Raw genomic sequence first — 20,996 nt, forward strand, 5'->3', positions numbered from 1 at the left:
TCTTAACGAAAGTTTTGGAAAACTCAGGGACTTTGTGGAAAGGGCCGAAATGGAATTTCAAAAATTTAAAGGGTGAAAGTGCAATTTCTGAAAAAAGCTTGGCAGCCATAGTCGACCAAGCTTTCGGCCACCCACTCCATCACCGCTTTCAACCATGGGAAACTTGAGATAAAGGTCTAAGGGACCCCGGAGCTTGGCCTAGAGCGATCTATGGCATTCAAAAATGATCAAAATGGATAAAATTAAATCAAAAATGGCCAAAAATTTGTCCATTGTAAATTAGTTTTGGGGCCATTCTTTCGGTGGGTTTGGATGGACCCAAGGTACAAGAAAGCCTTAGTGGTATTGGATGAAGCGAGATTTGGCCGTTTAGTGGTTCGATTTTGGCTATAAATAGAGATTGGAGTGGCCAAAAATTTTAAAAGAATTAAAGGTAAAATCGAAGGCGTTTTAGAATCGAGAGCTAAGGTTAGAGGGCTTTTGATCCTTGAGATAAGTACAGCATTTCTGGAAAGTTTAGTGAGCAAAGGCGTAGAAACGAGAGAGATCTGAAGCCTCGCCGGAACCCTAGGCGGACGCCCTGGTTGAACCTTCGAGCCCCCAGTTGGACGTCTTCCCGTGCTTTTTTCGAGCCATTTCAGGTACCATCTGGATCAACTAAGCCTATAGTTTGTCGAGGTGTAAAAATCCCAACTTTTCAGTATATTGGCGCCGAAGAAGATGAACGGTGCGTGATGCTTACGCGCCAGTCTCACTCTCTCTTTCACGTGCAAACGCGTGGGGCCTCAGTATTTTTTGAATTTTTTTTAAAAATTCTTAGAAAATTATTTTAAGATTTTCTGTGTAAGAATATTTGAAAAAATATTGATATAGGTATTTATTTTTAAATGCTAGAGAAGAAAATTGGAGAAAAATAAAGAAAAATGCAAGAAAATTATGAAAAAATAGGTGTTGATGATTACTTAATTAAATATCTTGGATAGGGTGCTTTGGGACTTAAATAAGTTCTTATACAAACCCTATCAACATTCAAAATTGGTTTCACCCAGAAATCAAATCAAATCTATATTATGATAATGGATCTTTCCTTGCGGATGATCCAAACCCTATTTGAAATTTTGAAAATCCAGTCATCCAAGAAAAAAATGTGTCATTTCCTTATTTCTAAGAGGCTAGTTTGCAACCTTACCCAATTGAAATTAGCAGCAGCCAATGATCATTCTCAGGTGATATAGATGAACTTGGATCCGTCGTGTTCGGTAACCATCATCAGCATTGAGCATCAGCGAAATCAAAGCTATCAACGTGGGTGCCTTAGATCACTACTTTGTAAATTTTGTAATCCTACTATACCCCTTAACTATATTATGATTACTTTCTTTGATGTTGTGTAATCTTGAATTATGTTTAATATTGTGGATTATGCTCAATATATTTCTCTCATGAGTTATATTGTTTATATATCTTTATTTTCTTCGTTAACAATATCTTTTTGATTATGACAAAAAGGGGGAGAAGAATAAGATGTTATGGGATGAGAGATTGTATGTATGAGAGTGTGAATTGTATATTATTTTTGTATGAGAGAATAAAAATGTATTATGATATTTTTTCATATATGTGAGGAAATAGTATATCTGAGAGATAGGACATCAAGCAGGTGCAATCAAGACAATTAGATTTGACAATCAAGTTTGGTTTTTAAAACTCTTAAAAATTATTTTATCTATTAAGCTATATCTAAAATATTTTTATACTATTAGTAATTTTGAAACAGGGTGCTTATAGTATAAAATTAAAGGGGAGTTAAAAAATACTTTATCAAATTAATAATCTCATAAATCATTTTTTTGTCATCATCAAAAAGGGGGAGAATGTTGAGCCAACTTGCTCATATTAATTAAATTTTCATGATTAATAAAAATATTTTTATGATATAAATATATTTCTTTCTCACATAAAAATAAATTTATTTTGAATTAAAAGTGGGTACAAAGAATAAATTTATTTTGAATTAAAGCTAGATTGTCTTTAGACATGTTTTCTACTTTTAATCATTTATGTCTCAAAAGTTTATGTTTGAATTTTTATTTATTGATAAATATTTTTATTACTTATGTAAAAAGTATATTTATTTTGAATTAAAGAGAATTGATTTTAAACATATTTTCTCTTACTCATGCAAAAAGTAAATTTATTTTGAATTAAATGAGATTACTTTTAGACATGTTTTCTTATTTTAATCATTTATGACTCAAAAGCTTATATTTGAATTTTTAAATTTTGATTTCTCATGTAAAAAGTAAATTTATTTTAAATTAAAGGTGAGACATGTTTTCTTATTGTTTGAGAAAGTTTAAACATTTTTTAAATTTTAAACATCATATTAACCTTTTATTTAGTGGCTAAAATGTTTATAAATACCCCGCCAAACTCATTTTTTGAGTATCCATTGCACATATTGCACATCCAAAACTCCCAAAAGCTCTCAAGCTAATTTTCAAGCATTGCAAGGCTCTTAAAGATTCATTGTTCATCCACCGAAGAGCCACAAAACAAAGGGAGAAAAGTTCTTCAAGTCTTTTATAACAAATTCGAACTTTTCCATTTGAGATTACAAATTTATTTATTTATTTAAATATTATTGTCTTATATAATTTATTCTTAATTGCTTATTTTTGTCCAAATATGGACAAATTATTTGTAAGCATTTAAATTATTATTGAGGATCATATAGGTTTCCTAAATCCGTTAAAATCTAGGTAAATCTAGTTTCCAAGGTAAGCTATGGAGAAAACCTTGGTGTAGTGGTTGCCTAAAATCCATTGTAATATAGGTGTGTATCTAGTTTCCAATGTGAGCTAGTGTGAAAACCTTGGTAATTTTGATTTAGTGGAACCCCAATGGTGGTTAGACCTTGGGAGAGTGGACTAGGTGTATGTGAAGACACCGAACCACTATAAATTGTCTTGTACCTCATTGTATTTATTTTTGTTATATCTTGTGGCTTACATTTATTATTAATTTCAAATTAATTTATTTTATTTATCAAATATATATTTTTCAATAAAATCATTAAACAAGAATATTTATTAAAATTGAGAAAAATTTTAATCACTCAATTCAACCCCTCCCCATCTTGAGTGGCCATAGCCTAAGGGACCAACACATATGAGCATGATGAGATTCACGATCATACGTTGCATGGGTTTGGAATTAAGAACTAGCATCGTTGCTTTGCCAAGGGTACACCCATACACCTCGGTCTGGTAGGGAGACTATTAAAATGACGAGTAACAGTTGGGTGCGGTCGAGCCAAACAGGAGAGTAAGGATGATATGTGCATTGTATTCATACACTTGCATTAAATGATGTACTCTTATTTAAATGATTAAGCATCTAATGTGGGCCTTGCCCCTGGAACATTCAAACGTTCCAGATGGGGTTTGCAGCGAAGGCACATAAATGGAATGAGATGTAACTACTCATGGCATTGCGGGTGCAAATAAAGTATTTCTGCATTTAGTTCTGTATGAGGATCCTATTATGTATCAGTCATGTTATGTTGTGTTTTCAAATCATGTTTAAAAACTTATGTCATGTTTCAAGTTATGTTGAAAGACTTATGTTTTGGTGATGAATAATCTTGTATTATTGATTATGTTTGAATCAATCATGTAATATTAATGGGGTTCGAGGTAATGTTGATATTCGATTACCTAGCCTACAATATATAGGGTAAGTAAGCTAATGATAGGCAGGTAGTAGGAAAATTTTGAAACTATATCATGATAAGTTATTTAAGAAAAAAATATAGTTAAAATGTTCTAAGTTATAACATGCCCGGGAAAATGAGGTGTTACATGGTCAATCAATATCGTAAATAGAACCCACAATATTCCAAGGAAAAGCTGGGGCAAACCTCTGTGAAAGTGAGTTTTGGCTGGAACAAATCGAGAAATTGTGGGAACATTTGCATTGTGATGAGGTAGAAAAAGTAAATTATGCTACCTTTATGCTTCAAGATGAAGTTGACCAGTGGTGGAGAAGGGTAAGGAGAACCCTACTTGGTCAGGGACAAGTCGGGACACTTAATATTAGTTGGGAGCGATTCAAGGATTTATTTAAGGCAAAGTATTTCCCCCTAAATAAGAGAATGGAAAAGGAAATAGAGTTTATGAATTTACGACAAATGGGAGAAATGACAGTCGCCTAATGCGAGGATGCTTACACTGGCTTGATTAAGTACATGCCAATCTATGAGATGGATGAGTGTGTCAAGGCTTAGAAGTTTATGGGTGGATTGAAATTCGAGATTCAGAGTGTTAACAACCCAAATTTTTTGGACGTGTTATATTTTAGGATTTCGAGAATATATATATTTTTTTCACCTCAATCACTAACATACATCGCAAAAATTCCCAAAAACCCAATTTCACCTTCTCAACCTAACAATCCCATAAATCGAATAGCTAAGATAGTGGTTAAAATTTCAAATGCAAAAGCCTGATCGAACCTTATATGGTTCACAACCATAATGCTTTATTTATAATATACGAAATTCAAGATGTTTACAAAACGAATTACACGGATACCATCTCTTGAAGCAACAACCGAACGCCTCAAACATAACCAAAACATACATAGGTTCACACAAAATCAATACATGCTAAACAAACTACATGCGAAGAAATAAGCCTATTCTTCAGCTATCTCATTTCCTTTAGAGCTGCTTGTCAAACTGGAACGTTTGAATATTCTAGGGACACAGTCCAATTAGAAGATAAATCTTCAAGTAAGAACTCCAAAACAGTTTATATAAATGCATGAACAGCTATAAATATATGAGGAAACAATGAGGACTCTTTCTCAACCAAAAGCTTTCTCAATGGCGCACGCATAGCGCCTCTCGGGAGGTCCCTAACCATGCCACCCTGGCCCGACCTCATAGAACTTATGCAAGTACCACATTCGTTGTCCCTTAGGCTCACGACCTTCCCCACGAGAGCTTTCTCGATAGTGCACGTATAGCGCATCTCGGGAGATATCTAGACTTTGTCCCTAAGGTAACAACAAATAGGTACAACAGTATGGTCATACGAATTTTATAAATGCAATGGTTGAAAGGCAACAACATATATTTTCAAGAAAACAAATTTTATATGTGCAGTAGGATTTCACGCAAGAGAACAACAGGATTTTGCATACAAGAATGTTACACAAACACATTTCATGCAATAGGAGATTTACACAAAAATAAGAGTTTTGAGTACCGGAGTCTCACCTTGTACTTAAATTCGGGATTCCTCAAAATTTGTATCCAACCTCGATTCTTGTGCCAAGTGTACTATTGCTCAACCCCAAGCTTTAACGATACCTAGCCATCATATTTATTCAAAAGAATATAAATCTCTATTTTTCCTCTATTTTCTCCTCGAAAATTCCAAAATAAATACCTCTTCAGGCATTTTTCCAAAATTGTTTCCACCCTAAAACATAAATTATTTTTCTACAAATTTTAAAATAAAAACAAAATCACCTTGGCACGCGCCCACACACGCTTGCGCGTGAAACCTCCCGTGAGGCCCACTTGCGTCTTCTTCTCTGGCGAGCTACTTGCCGGTCGGCGACCGAAATTTCTCCCCGACTTCACCAACTCGAAGCCCTCTTCCATTCAATCACCATGGCATGACTTGGGGCTTGAAAAGCCACCGAAAAAGCCTCCAAATCGGCCAAGTTCAGTCCGATTTCGGCCACCATGCATCTTTCCGGCCACCTTTGAAAATAGCTTCAAAACACTTTGAAACCCCTCCAAACTTTCCAGAATCGATCCTCAAAACATGAGGAACTAAAACCCTCTATCCTTGATGCTTGATTCAAGCCAAAACACAAGCAATTTCTCTTGATTTTATTTTTGAAATTCTCGACCATACCCGGCTATTTATAGCCAAAATTGAGCCTCCAAACGCCTATGGTTGTCCAATCCAAGGTCGATATCACCATTAAGACAATTAAATGGCCTTACCATGCCCTACTCTAGCCATAAACGTCCCAAAAAAACTCTAATTTTTCTGACGACCGTCACGGCCAAAAATTGGGTAAAATTAGCCACTCTCGTGGCCGATTCTCGTCTAAGGGCTGGCCATCTTGGCCCTAGGCCTAGCCCTGGAGCTCCCACAACCTCTCTGGCAGCCTCCCGCGGTCGAAATCAATTATGGGAGGTGGCTACTAGCCATGGAAGTGTTCACACTGCCATGCTTTTGTCAAATTATAGTTTTGCCTCTCAAACTTTTGAAATTCCATATTTGCCCATTCCAAATAGGCCCTGAGTTTTTCAATTATTCCATCAAGGTCCACAAGTTCTAAAATTTCCATTCCATCCCTGAAAATTTAGGAATAATATCATTTCGACCTCCCTTGGGCAAAATTAAAAAATTACACTTAGGCCCAAATGTTTATTTTAATCAAAAATCCTTTTGTTTACACCCGAAACCACTTAAGGGTTGTTCTATGAATAAAATCAAAGTATCTCAAGCCTTCCATTGACTTTTCAGAAGACTCCTACAACCATTCAATTTTTTTAGCCTGAATCGTAGTTGTACCAAAAATTATCTCGGATTTGATCGCTTTCAATGCCATAAATCACGTCTCGAGACACTAGATAAAGACATACCTTTTTCCTTAGGAATCTAAGCTCTAGAGCACTCCTTATAGCTAATTTGGCAATTTATTTTACTATCGAACCACATTTTTAGTATTTTAAACTTGTCTAAAATACGTGGCAACCTTATGAAAATATGGGGTATTACACAGAGGGCCCTTAGTGGCTTAAGTGCTGGAACCTATGCCAAGTTTGTAATGCAGGCAATAACAATGGAGGCAAATTTAAGCAAAATTGAAGTTATCAAAGAAAATGTAAGGCTACCTGATGATCCTAAGTCGACAAAGAAACAGAAGTCGAGGATAGGATTCAAGGGAGTCAAGGACGAGAATAGCAAACCCTGCCCAAAATGCCAGAAGCATCATCCAAGGAAGCCCTGTAGATTCGAAACTTCGATCTGCTACACCTGTGGGGAGGAAGGACATCTCAACCAAAATTACCCCAAGGTCAAAGGAATCGTGTGTTATAATTGTAAGCAATCAGGGCACGTCGCTATGGATTGTTGGAAACCTCGGACAACTGGACAATTGCATGTAATAGTTGGACCTAAAAAAACTCACCAAGGGAGAGTCTTCAACTTGACAAAGCAGGAGGCAGAGGGAAATCCCACCGTGATTCAAGGTACAATGTTTCTTTTTGGAATTCCCATACATGTTCTAATAGATCTAGGATCCACGCATTCATTCATATCGTGTGCATTGGCAAGCATATTATAAGATAAACCTAATGATCTAGAGTGTCGAATGATAATAGCTACTCTTATGGGAAAGACCTTAGAAACTTCTAGAGGGTACCAAGAGAAGGAAATTTAATTCTGTAGGGATGAATTTCTAATGGACTTGATCCTCTTGGATATTAAAAACTTTGACGTGATTATAGGAATGGACTTCCTCACGAAGTATGATGCTTCAATTGATTGTAAAAATAAGCCAATCAATCTTAAAATCGGAGACCATAACATTAAATTTCGGGGTCAAGGGAATGTAACTGGAAAAAAATGGATCACTGCATTAAAGGCCAGTAAGCTACTAGGCAAATAAGCCTATGGATACCTAGCATACGTCTAAGAAAAAGGCCAAGACTGTAAAAGTATAGAGAAAGTATGAACAATTAATGAATTTGTTGACATGTTTCCAGAAGATTTGCCAGGATTACCTCCGCATCGAGAGATTGAGTTTACAATAGAAATTATACTTGGAACAAATCCCATCACCATACCCCCGTATAAAATAGCTCCTGCAGAATTAAGGGAATTGAAGGTCCAATTGCAGGACTTGTTGGATAAATGGTTTATCAGGCCAAGCATGTCTTGGTGGGGAGCACCAGTACTATTCGTTAAAAAGAAATATGAAAATCTGAGAATATGTATAGATTATCGACAGTTGAACAAAGTGACCGTCAAAAATAAATATCCGCTCCCACGAATTGAGGAATTATTTGACCAGTTGCAAGGTGCCAAGGTGTTTTCAAAAATTGATTTGAGGTCAGGGTATTACCAATTGAGGGTGGGGGAAAAAGATGTACCCAAAACAATGTTTCGGTCTCTTTATGGTCATTATGAATTTTTGGTGATGCCATTTGGATTGACCAATGCATCTACCGCTTTCATGGACTTAATGAATCGGGTGTTCAAGCCATACCTGGACAAGTTTGTAATCATTTTCATCGATGATATACTGATTTACTCACCCTCGGAAGAAGATTATGAAAGTCATTTGAGGATCGTGATGCAAATTTTAAAGGAACATAAACTATATGCCAAATTTTCTAAATGTGAGTTTTAGCTTAAGTAGGTGGCATTCTTAGGGCATGTTTGAATGGCCCGCCTCCTGGAGCCTCTACCGTGAATAGAGGATTCGTGAGAGGGTCATTATTTGAGTGATACCGAACAATATCACAACTGCAACTCTCACACAACCCTTATTAAAATCATAATCTTTCTCTTATATAACATCTCATAATTGTCTTTACACAGCTGATCACCGTGTGCCCATTTGTCTTACACAACATTTATCTAACTCAAAATTTTATATCATTACAAAATGACACCCAGGACCTAGGTTCGGGAGAGCTCTGCACTTGTTATCATGACTCAACGATCTGGACCCAACTTTGTCGAGCACACCTGCAGAACTTAGGGATCTTTTACCTGGAATGATGGAAAGCAAACGTGAGTCACAGAACTCAGCAAACTCATGAAAAGAAGGCTATAGGTTTAAGATAGGATTTTTCCCAACATCTCATGCAATTCATGCCAATGCAACCACACCGTGTCATGATCCATACGTGCCTTACTTCTAAATACATAACATAAAAGCAACTGCACATAAAGGGTCCTTGGGGCCTATATAAGTCACACTATGGCACCCAAATCTCACATACAAACCTGTTGGCAGCCTTTTATAGGCTACCATATCACCTCTATTGCAAACATACTATCTCCTGACATCATATCGTCTTATCCTGCTGTTACCGTGGGACTCTAACCCCTGGTCTTGTTGTTGCCGTTGGACTCTAACCCCCAGTCTTGTTGTTGCCATTGGACTCTAACCCTCGGTCTTATCGTGAACCACGCCGTCGTGGGTCTCACCCCAAGGTCTTACCGTGGCCACGTCCACCACCCATACTCAACACTTAAAACCGCACATTCTCACCATGCAGTGCAACAAATAAGATATGCAACGGATTTTGTAGCATAAACATGATGACAGGGTCCCCATAAACCAAGCATCAGGCCATGCTACGCCCACATAGGAATACACACATGCAATATGCCTCTAAATGCACCGGCTCACCTAAAGAACCCAAGTTAGCTCTTAGACCAATCGGGTCATGCAGATGCCCACATTTCCCATCACACACAAAGCATGTCCCCAAGTGAATGCAACTCAAGCCCTATGCAGCACACACATCATAATATGCACAAGCCAAGGCAGTGATCTGGTAGTACCAGCTCTTCTGGCCCATCTAGCGCTTATCATAACAGTCGATGACAGGCACCCATACATCCAGCCATCCACTGCCACGACCAACTATCGACAGTTAATGGCTTTGTACCCCATATCCTTAAGACACACATAGACAACATTGAACTTAATCACTTAAACTCATCATTTCGCTCACATTATCCATAACAACATAGACACCATTATGTCATTCATGTTCTCGTCTCTTCTCATACACAGAAAACTATCTCCATATTCATAACAAATTATTAATATAATCCCATTAAACTATAATCAACTCTTCTAAGAACCTAGCCCCAATGGATTCGACATCATTCCCAAGGGAAGTGGAGCAATACGAACCTCTTTGACGGTCGAAATGAACGACACCATGACTTCATTGTTTAACTCAATCCATTAACAATAAACCTATTAATAAAATATATGTCATAAAGTGGTTACCACGCAAATTAGTATTATTAATACGTGGAATTGAGTCACGGTGGGTGAGGAAATAAAATACGAAAAATAACGAAGACTCCTGCAGGAAATGAAGAACATGAGGGAGAGGTTAGGAGCTTGTCTTTATTTGGCTGATTCTTGCCCTTTTTGCCCTCCCGATGCGAAGTAAGATGTTCTATACGAGATAACAAGATTACGGCTCAAATTAATTAAATCTAACGACATAATACACATAATCTAACCGTGAAAAATACATAATTTAAATATATAATATTTATACTAATTTTACCCACTTACCTAATCACTTTAAACTCTGAATATCCCAAACTTTTCTCTCATTTTTCTTACTTTTCTTTTCATTTCGAGTTGCCGCGCGCGCCTTCTCTTTCTTCCCCAATTTTCTCTCCAATTTCTTCCTTTGCTTGCTCGTGCTTCTCTCCCAGATTGCCTTAATTTATGAGCCTTTTAAAGGCTCAAAGCTTGCTGCCCAATACTCCAATTTTTGGAGGAAAATTGAGTGGCCTAAAAGCCACAAAAAGAAATGGCTTGGAAGCAGCCACGCACACACACATACAAATATATATATATATGTTAATTAATTAATTTCATTTCATTTCATTTGATTAACTCTTTTATTATTATTATTATTATTATTATTATTATTTTTACTATTATTTTTACTATATTTTATTTTATTATTTTCGTAAATACTTCTAATTAATTTAATTAATCACCTTAATTTTCTATTTCTTCAAAATATCATAAATAAATATTTTTTAAAAAATCTCCAAATATTCTAAAATATCCTCAAACACCCAAATTAATTATTTTTACTTGTCTCCAAATTTTTGGGATGCGACAATGTTATTTCAGCTGACGGTATAGCCGTTGACCTAGCCAAAGTGACGGCAATCCAAAATTGGAAGCAGCCTAAAACGATCACAAAAATTAAAAGTTTCTTGGGATTGGCTGGGTACTACCAAAAATTTGTGAATGGATTCTCTAAGATTGTTGCACCACTTACTAGATTAACTCAAAGGGGGTAAGGTTCGAGTGGAATGATCAATGTGAACAAAGTTTTCAAGAACTTAAACATAGACTTACAACTACACTAATCTTAGCAATGCCTAGTGAAAATAGAGACTATGTGGTATATAGTGATGCCTCGGAGTCAGGCTTAGGATGTGTTTTGATGAAAAATGGCAAGGTAATCACTTATGGGTCTTGACAATTGAAATGTCATGAGAAGAATTATCCAACTCATGATTTAAAACTGGTCGCAGTAATCTTTGCTCTGAAGCTTTGGCGACATTACTTATATGGAGTGAGATTTGAAATTTTCACGAACCATAAGAGTTTGAAGTATGTGTTCTCACAAAAAGAGTTGAATATGAGGCAATGTAGATGGATGGAATACTTAAAGGATTTCGATTGTTCCATCCAGTACCATCTAGGTCGGGTCAATGTGGTGGTTGATACATTGAGTAGAAAAGAACTTGCTATGATAGCAAGAATGATGACCATGGGATGGGAATTGGTAAAGGCATTCAATCTGATGACAGTTGGAGTATCCCTAAGGGAAACTCTATTTACGTTGCAAGCCTCTCCATTCAGCCCGATTTGATGAGACAAATACAACAAGCTTTGCTCGAAGACTCCAGGGTTAAGAGTTGGATTGATGACCAAGGTCAAGTTAAGGGACCTGAGTTCAGGATAAGAGATAGGACATTACAATTTCAAGGTCAAATATATGTTCCTAAAGTAGGTGATCTACGACAAACCATCCTAAAAGAAGCCCACAAAGCTAAGTATACCGTCCATCCAGGGGCTACCAAAATGTACCATGATTTGAAGACAATATACTAGTGGCCTAGAATGAAGAAAAGTATAGCTAGGAACGTAGCCCAATGTGATGTATGTTAAAAGGTTAAAATTGAGCATCAAAGGCCTGCTAGAGAGTTACAACCATTGAAAATTTTGGAATGAAAGTAAGAGCACATCTTGATGGATTTTGTGTCAAGACTACCTCGAAGCCCCAGAAGGAATGACACAATTTGGATCACTATGGACAGGCTAACAAAATCCGCACACTTTTTACCCACCCAGCTTGGACAGCCCGTAAATAAACTTGCCCAGCAATACCTCGATGAGATTGTCAAGTTGCATGAGGTACCTGTGAGTATTGTCTCTGATCGTGATCCAAGATTCATGTCAAAATTTTGGGAAGGTGTGCTGAAGAATATGGGTACTCAAATTCAACTTAGTATAGTATACCACCCTCAGACAGACGACCAAATCGAAAGAACTATTCAAACTTTGGAGGATATGCTAAAAGCCTGTGTGTTGGATTTTTTCGGGAGTTGGGAAGAACACCTACCCTTGGTAGAGTTCGCCTACAACAATTGTAACATCCCGTTCGAGCGATAGGAAGGACCGGAACAACTTACCCTGATGGGCCTACACGAACTTCCCAGGGGGGTCACCCATCCCTGGATTACCCCAGGTCAAGCACGCTTAACTTGGGAGTTCTTTGCCAACATTCAGCCCAAAAGGTATACAGCTGGTGTTGGCAAAGAACTCCCAAGTTAAGCGTGCTTGACCTGGGGTAATCCAGGGATGGGTGACCCCCCTGGGAAGTTCGTGTAGGCCCATCAGGGTAAGTTGTTCCGGTCCTTCCTATCGCTCGAACGAGATGTTACAGGTGGTATCAGAGCCAACCCTTGGCGAAGGCGGTCCGATGAGGGCGGGGAGTGGCGCCGGGGCTTGAGGGCCTGTACAAGGAGCGACTTCTGGCAGGCTTCTAGGATGGCAGCCCCCAAGGGGAAAAGGTCTGGGACCAGTTGTAAGGTCGCATGACGAGGACGTCATGTGCTCAAGGGGGGGAGAATGTAACAATCCAAGAGCCCAGAGAAGTTAATATATATCGAGGATAGTGTAAGGAAGGAAACAACACCAGCTGGATACCTTTTGGGCTGAATGTTGGCAAAGAACTCCCAAGTTAAGCGTGCTTGACCTGGGGTAATCCAGGGATGGGTGACCTCCTGGGAAGTTCGTGTAGGCCCATCAGGGTAAGTTGTTCCGGTTCTTCCTATCGCTCGATCAGGTCGTTACAACAATAGTTATCACAATAGCATTAGAATGGCCCTGTATGAAGCATTATATGGGAGAAAATGCATATCGCCTCTATGTTGGAAGGAGTTAGGAGAAAGACAATTATTGGGATCAGAGATAGTCCAAATAACGATTAAGAAAATATGACTATTCTGGAGAAAATTAAGGAAGCCCAAAGCCTACATAAATCATATGCCGATAACTACTGAAGAAGTTTGGAATTTGAGGTTGGAGACAAGGTATACCTAAAGGTTTCCCCCTTTAAGATGGTAATGTGAGACAAAAAGAAAGGAAAACTGAGTTCTCGTTATATGGGACCCTATGACGTCATAGAAAGAATTGAGCCGATCACCTACCGGCTTGTGTTGCCAATGACATTATCAAATCTCCACGACGTATTCCACATATCCCAACACCATAAAAATGAACTAAATCCTTCTCAAGTAATGCCAGAAGAAACCATAGAGGTACAAGAAGATCTTACGTATCTTGAAATGCCAGTTCAAATTTTGGATCCCAAAGAACAAGTTTTGAGAAACAAGACGATGTCATTGGTACAAGTGCTTTGGAGAAACCCAATAAGAGAGGAGATAACCTGGGAACGAGAGGAAGAAATGGAAAATAATTTCCCATATTTGTTTGAGGAATTCGCAGATAAAATAGACTTGGATTGAAACGAAATTTCAAGATAAAATTCTTATAAGGAGGGGAGAATGTAATACCCTAGAATTTCGTGAATAAAATAATTAATTTTCAAACCTAAAGTGGTCAAACCAGTATTTTCTTAAATCCTTGGAGTTAAAATATTATGGGATAATCATACCATATTATATGCATAATATACAATATATAATATATAGAAAAAATATAGCAGCAGATCATTGTAATGGCCAACAAGGCCTGGTGGTGGGGCCGATGGCTGGCCAAAGTTGGCCAGAGTAGGCTCAACACTAGGCCATCAGAGGCCCTAGGTATAAGGGACATGAAGCATGGACGAAGATGGCCAAGAAATCGGTCAAAGAAGACGTGTCAACTAGCCACCCATTGTCGAAAAACAAAGAGCGATTCAGCTGATAAGGGACGGTTTTCAAGAATTGTTAGGGAAAAGTAGGGTTTCCATTGGCCGAGGTAAGGCTTGGGGGGCCAAGGATCGGCCATTAATTGGCTAGAGAAGTGGTGGAACCCCCTATAAATAGGCGGTTCCAGCCGAATGGATAGGGCATTCGAAAATCAAAGTTTGGGGGAGAAATTGGAGATAAAGGATAAGGGGCTTTTGTTCCCCATTGCGCAAAGAGCATTTCTAGAAAGTTTGAGGGTTGTCAGAGCACAGGAAGGCGGGATTCGAAGCTTGCCAAAGTTTTGCGGAAGTCGCAGAAGCTGAAGTTAAATCCATCAATTCAAGGTATGTTTTGTCGATTTTTTGGTTTAATCTGATCCTAAGGTGGTTAGAATGTCCTAAAGTAGCTAGAAAGGTGAAGAAATTGAGTTTTGGGGAAGAAATCGGTGGTTGGCCTGTGAGAAGGAAGCTGGGGAAGACGAAGCGCATGCCCTGCACGCGCACATGAGTAGGAAGGAGCGTGCGGTGCAAGGCCGAGAAAAAGAAAAAGAAAATAAAGAAAAATAGGAAAAAGAAGAAAATATATATATGTGATACATGATAATCAATAGAAAAATAAATAAATAGGGAAAAATAATAATAGAAAAATAAATAAATAGGGAAAAATAATAATACTTCAATTTTTGTGTAGGGGTCATTAGAGTCTAAAAATCAGGGTTAATTCAATGCTTGGGGTTTAGTTAAGCCAAATCGAGGTGAGGGTTATTTTATAAAATAATACGCAAATACTTTGTTTGACATATTGTCAAGTGATATGATGCCTCATACATATAGAAATACATTTATATGATGTATTGTGATGCATATGTGCATTCTTAAAATGTTGGCATGCATCGCATGGAATGGTAATATCCCTAATCTATCACGGATGTTTGAAGCACATCCCCCTTTTGAAGTAGGGTCGCATAAATGATAATTAGGATATAAGGAAAATGTTGTATATCGCACTTGGCATGTCATGCATAAAATTTTATTAAATAAAATCTCACTGAGATGATTCAACATCTAATTGAATTCTGTTTTTGAAATATTCAAATGTTTCATATGACGATTGTAAGAGAAGCGAGCATGGAAGAAGCATGTAATGGCATTTAGCAAGAGTGCATGTTGTATTAGCTATATGTTTATGCAGTCTATGTATTTAAGTTCTACTATTTTGAATTCTAAACATTTTGAATGATGATGTATAACCTTATTTATGATTAATGTTAAGTTAAGATTCAATTCGTGTCTTCCACTATCAATTAAGTATATATCTAACCTACCTTATATGATGTATGAATCTCATGTTAGCTGGGTAGATGGAAATTTTGGGAGTATGTGTTATAAGTTGAAATTGTTTCTTAAAAAAGATATATAGCACATAATTTCTTAAGTTACCACACGTTAAAATAGTAGGGTGTTACAAGCAACAAGGAAATAGATCAGGGCTCTATGTATATATACACACTTAAAAGAAAAATATTATTTTGATACTTATTTGTGACACTTTTGTGATAGTTAGCATATTAATGTATTGTACTTGTATTGCATGATGTACTTGTATTGCATCATTACAAACATAAATGCATCACATTTAGTAAATTTTAACATTTAATATTTATTTAGATTAATGAAAATTTGACACCTCAATTGGGTTTGAGAACCCTTCGAATTTCTTAGTTACTATGTTATTAAAAGTGTCACAAATAAATATTTAAATAATATTTCCATTATAACTATTACCATCTGCGATTAGTTTGGTGACTAATGGGACTATTTTCCTGGCATAAGAGTCACCACTCACGAATAGTTGAACTTTGAGATATTGTGAGTTTTCTTCGAGTCATTACATTTGAATTTCCCCACCAGAGAAGAAAATTTGATTAGTAAAAATTGAAATTTGACAATCTAATTAGAGATATTATATATTAATATAATATATAATATAAGATATTAATATAGATACATAGATCCACACATATAATTATAAATATTTTTTTTTTACTTTTTTGAGGAACTCATAGGATTGTTTGGACGACTTTGACTCCGAGGATGGCCAACCTTCTTGGGTTCTTGAATAGGAAAATTCAGTGTCCACTGATTGTCTGTTGTGGTCATAAATTTAACATTTGAAATGATATTTATATTAATAAAAATATATAAGATGTTAATAGAGTATGTCATCACCAATGTCAAATTTGAGTAAAATAGTGTAATGTATTAATTATTATATTTTTAAAAGCAAATTGGCAATGATTTATAAGTGCAAAAACGCTATTACAAAGTTGACCATACAATACTTGTAAATCTTTTTGTAGATTTTTTTGTTTTTCTAAAGTTGTGTTTGCTAAAATAAGTAAGATAAGATTTTAACGTTAAAATATTTTTTGGACCAAAATATGGAATGATTAAAATCAAGTTGGGAAGTATTCTAAGATTTTTATGAAACTATTTGTTAAACTTTTTTAAATGCATTAAAGGACACAAATGTTATTTTTTTTTATCTATAAGGACCAATATATACTTATCTTGAGTGAGGGAGATATAAGTATATTTAAAAAAACTCGGATAAGAAATTACGTAATTTTGTTTCTAAGATTTATTAGATAAGTTTAACAAATATATTAAAAAGAATAAAAATTTAAAGTACTTTTCATATCTTACATTTTTTCGATCTATATCTTAGTTAAAAAAACACAATCCAAGAAAATAATTGCAAATACCTTAGTCCAAGCGTCAGGATAATATCTCAATCTGGGTAAGCCTCCAGTGTAATTATGAATGTCAAACTCCATTGGGCCTGGATGTAAAATAATTAGAAAAATAAATTATTTACATTATAAATTAAGTCAAGAAATATAAATAATGTTGTTATTGTCAATAATAATAATAATAATAATAATAATCATGGTGTCATAAAAAGTAGGCTCATAGTGCCACTTACCAATACAAACCTTATTCCTAACTTTCTCGACAAACTCTGTTGAACAATTTTTTAAGACAAATAAATTTAATAATTATATCTAATAAATGTGTCCTAAGTTGAAAAATCACAAGTACCACCTCCTCCCAAGCCATCACAAGGAAAATTATAGATGAAATCGTTTTATTTAAAGCATATTTTACTATAATTAATGTAGTTGTATGTAACCTTAGAGCAATGGCATGATGAACCAATTCTAATAAAAAAAATATTATAGGATAAAAAAAATTACCTAAAATGGATAGTTGTCCAAAGGGGCATCCCCTAATTAAGACATTATTTTTTCTATGAATTTTAGTTCCTTTTTGGATAAAATTTCAACTTAGTTAAGTGTCTTCCACCTACCCCAAACAACCATAGTTTATAATTGAAGAGAAAAAACATTTGATGTCCCTATATATTACATATATATATATATATATATGTCAAAGCAAGTTAGTCGTTGGAGAGGAATTAAAGAGGAATGTCTTCAAATTTTCCATTTCTTGGGCAAGAGTGTTATTCAGTAAATTTCTTTTTATTAAGATTTAAAGTTTTCTACAATGTCATAAGATGTATATAATTTATTAAAAAAAAGTACTTTTATTTATATACAGAAGCATTTTTACCTATTTTTATTTTGTATCTTATATTAAACTATTTTTATTTTACCTATTTTTATTTTTATTTAATAATGGATAAAAAAAGAGTATTTTATCCATTATTAAATTAAACGATGATTTGTTTGCTCAGGTGGTAGGCTAAGTGGAGGAATGAATAGTGAAGGAGTTGCCTTCGATCTATAACAGTTTCATCAATGAGCTTCTTGCGCAAATGGTTCTTCTTTTGTGTGATCATTCTCTCAGCAGTCCTATGGTGTCGTCTGGACCATTAGGTAGCAGACACAGATCGAGACCTCATACGGCCTATGCCTTTGATTATTTTAATGACCATTTTTTTAACGCATATAATCCAGAAAATGGTCAAATAAAATCCCGCCCAAGTCGTAAAATCACTAGCACCACCTCGTCACAAGCCCTCGCAAGAAAAACTATAGCAGAAATTCTTTTTATCTGATATTAATTTTGTACCACGTGTATCTAAAACGCATTTTAGTACGATTAATCTAATTGTATGTGACCTTCGAGCAATAGCATGATGAATCAATACTAATAAAAAAATATTATTGAATAAAAAATATTACCTAAAATGAATAGTCGATGGAGAGCAATTAAAGAGGAATAAAGAAACTATCCAGTCTCATAGATAAGTCCATAGAAGGAAGAACAGCTCGGGCCTCTGGTGAGCCAAAGCATCAGAGGGTTCTCCAGAGGATTGCCTTCTCAATGAAGTAATAGAATAACTCTGAATCCTCAACACTTATGTATCTACATATATAATCTCAAGGCTATGACGATTTTTCGGATGAGTTTTCATAAGTTTCGATTTGGGATTGAAGGATTTAAGACCGTCACTTTTTTTTTTTTGACAGCCCATTTTAGAAGTCGGATCACAAGCCTACTCCCCATTTTAGAGGACAAATGGGGGAAAGTTCACTCAACTTAGCTCATTAGCCCTCATATAAAAGAGCACTCTTTGCCCTCTGTTTAGCATATCCATCTCTCTTGACCGAACCCTAGTTCTTTCTCTCTCTCTCTCGTGTTCCATTTTCTTGGCCAATAGCTCTCTCTCTTTCCTTGTTCATCAGATTGTGATGGGGGTTTTCTTGCCTTCTGTGGATGATCTTTCCTTCCATATATTTAGTCGTCTTTCCTTGTGTGAGAAAGGCGATTCCTCTAATGTCGTTGGGAGCCTTTACATATTTAGATTTAGGTTCTTTTTTCGAGGAAGCTCTTTCTCTTGGCTTTGTGCTTTGAATTCACTGTCTTTGTGACCGATCTACCTTCTCTGGTAACTTACTTTGTGTGGCATGATCATTTGGGTGAGAAAGGATTTCCTTGGTGTTCGGCCGAGAAGTGTTGGGGTTTTTTGGATTTTTGATTTGAGAGTTTTGTTGTGGCTTGTGGTTTATATTCGTTAGTGTTACCAAAAGTGGTGACTGGTTTTTCAAATCTGAGCCTTTAACGTTTTAAACAGGGGGTTTGTATTATGTTTTCTTGCGTTTTTTATTTGATATATATTTAGTTCGATTTATTGCACTAACCCTTTCTGTTTTGAAGAGATACAAAGTGAGGAGGTTGAAAGTGATTTATGAGTTCAGAATGATCAATTATCTTCTTAATTTTAGATTAACTTTAACGTCATTAATAACATTATAAACTCCAAATGAGAGAGAGGCGGATGCATGCTACCCAGTTTGGAGGTGAAAGGGAAGCTCGCCATCGTAACCAGGTAAGTACTCGACTGACTGGCCGGCGGAGCTGGCTGGTTGGGCGGAGAAAAGCAGAAGCGCCGCCGCAAGAATTGCCAAGAGAAGGAGAAGCCGGCCGGAGCTGCACGGCGTTGCGGTCGCCACCTGCATTTTCCAAGCTCGTCGACGATCTCAGCTGCTTCTCGTTCTGTTAACGCAGAGATATAGGGTGATGGATGGCTTCTACGTTTTGAAGCATCACAGGTCGCGTCAACGCAGAGACGTATTTGAAGGATCAGAGGCCGTGTTTGGGTGGGGGGGGGGGGGGGGGGGGGGCGGGGGTGGTGGCAGAGCAAAGCAAAAGTTAGTTGAGTATTTTCAGATATATGGTGGAACCTTGGGTGGTATTATTATTATTATATAATAAAAGAGAAACGTTGGTGTAGCCCCTAATTTGCACGTTGTACTTCACCATAAGTTAGTGTTGTCTATCACCGCTTCACAAGTGGTTAGTACGGGCAAATTTTATATTTTTATATTTTGTTGTAATTATTTAAATTTTTTATTATTTTGATTATATTAAGATATTTGATTTTTAAATTAATTTAATTTCTGTACTTTGACTTTTTTTTGTGTGATAATCTGAATTTTTTGTTATTTTGAGTATACCTTTAAACCTACATTTCTAATCAATTTAACCCCTTTACTTTTATGTATAAAAGAAAATATAAAATTAGATAATAAAGTATACATCGCACTCTATTCACCTCAAAGTACAAGAGTTAAATTGACTAAAAAATAAAAATTCAAGAGTAATCGAAACAATAAAATGTTTGAATTGTTAAACGAAAAAATGTCAAAATTCAAAGATTAAATTGATTTGAAAATGTAGGTTCAATGGTGTAATCAAAATAACAAAAAAGTTTAAGTGACCACTTAAATAAAACATAAAAATGTAGCGATAAAAATATAAGTTTGACCGATTAATAATTGTATGGATGTGATAGGTTGTTTCAATTATACTTTTATACCTACATTTTCAAATCAATTTAACCTTTGTATTTTGATGTATAAAAAAAAATAACATAAAATGATCAAGAGTGTAAAAAAAAGTAAATTATAAGAGTTAAATTGATTCAAAAGTGTAGGTATAGGTGTGTAAATGAAATAACGAAAAGTTTGAGTTATCATACAAAAAAAAGTCAAAGTATAAAGATTAAATTGACTTAAAAATACAAACATATGGATATAATAGAAATAACAAAAAGTTTGGGTAGGTACATAAAAAAAAATAGTGAAAGTACATGAACAAAAATCTAGATTCGGCTAGCATTTGTTTGTCATTAGTAATCACGTGTTGTATTTTGAGAGATTTTATCTATAACGACCCGTTAGTAAGTTTAGGCGTTTATTGATAATTTGATGTGAGTATTAAATTTTTGTTT

The 20,996-nt window shown here is 35.8% G+C and overlaps 1 protein-coding gene across 1 annotated transcript in view; it reads right to left on the bottom strand.

Moving 5' to 3' along the window:
- Positions 1 to 19,800, bottom strand: part of LOC127802831 (serine carboxypeptidase-like 18) — a 63,436-nt gene extending 43,636 nt beyond the window's left edge. Inside the window, exon 1 of the mRNA XM_052338879.1 lies at positions 19,553 to 19,800. Coding sequence (XP_052194839.1) covers positions 19,553 to 19,722 — 170 coding nt within the window. The 5' untranslated portion in view covers positions 19,723 to 19,800. The remainder of the gene's footprint in view (positions 1 to 19,552) is intronic.
- Between the last annotated feature and the right edge of the window lie 1,196 nt (positions 19,801 to 20,996).

This window comes from Diospyros lotus, chromosome 5, assembly GCF_014633365.1.
Source record: "Diospyros lotus cultivar Yz01 chromosome 5, ASM1463336v1, whole genome shotgun sequence".
Classification (NCBI taxonomy): domain Eukaryota; kingdom Viridiplantae; phylum Streptophyta; class Magnoliopsida; order Ericales; family Ebenaceae; genus Diospyros; species Diospyros lotus.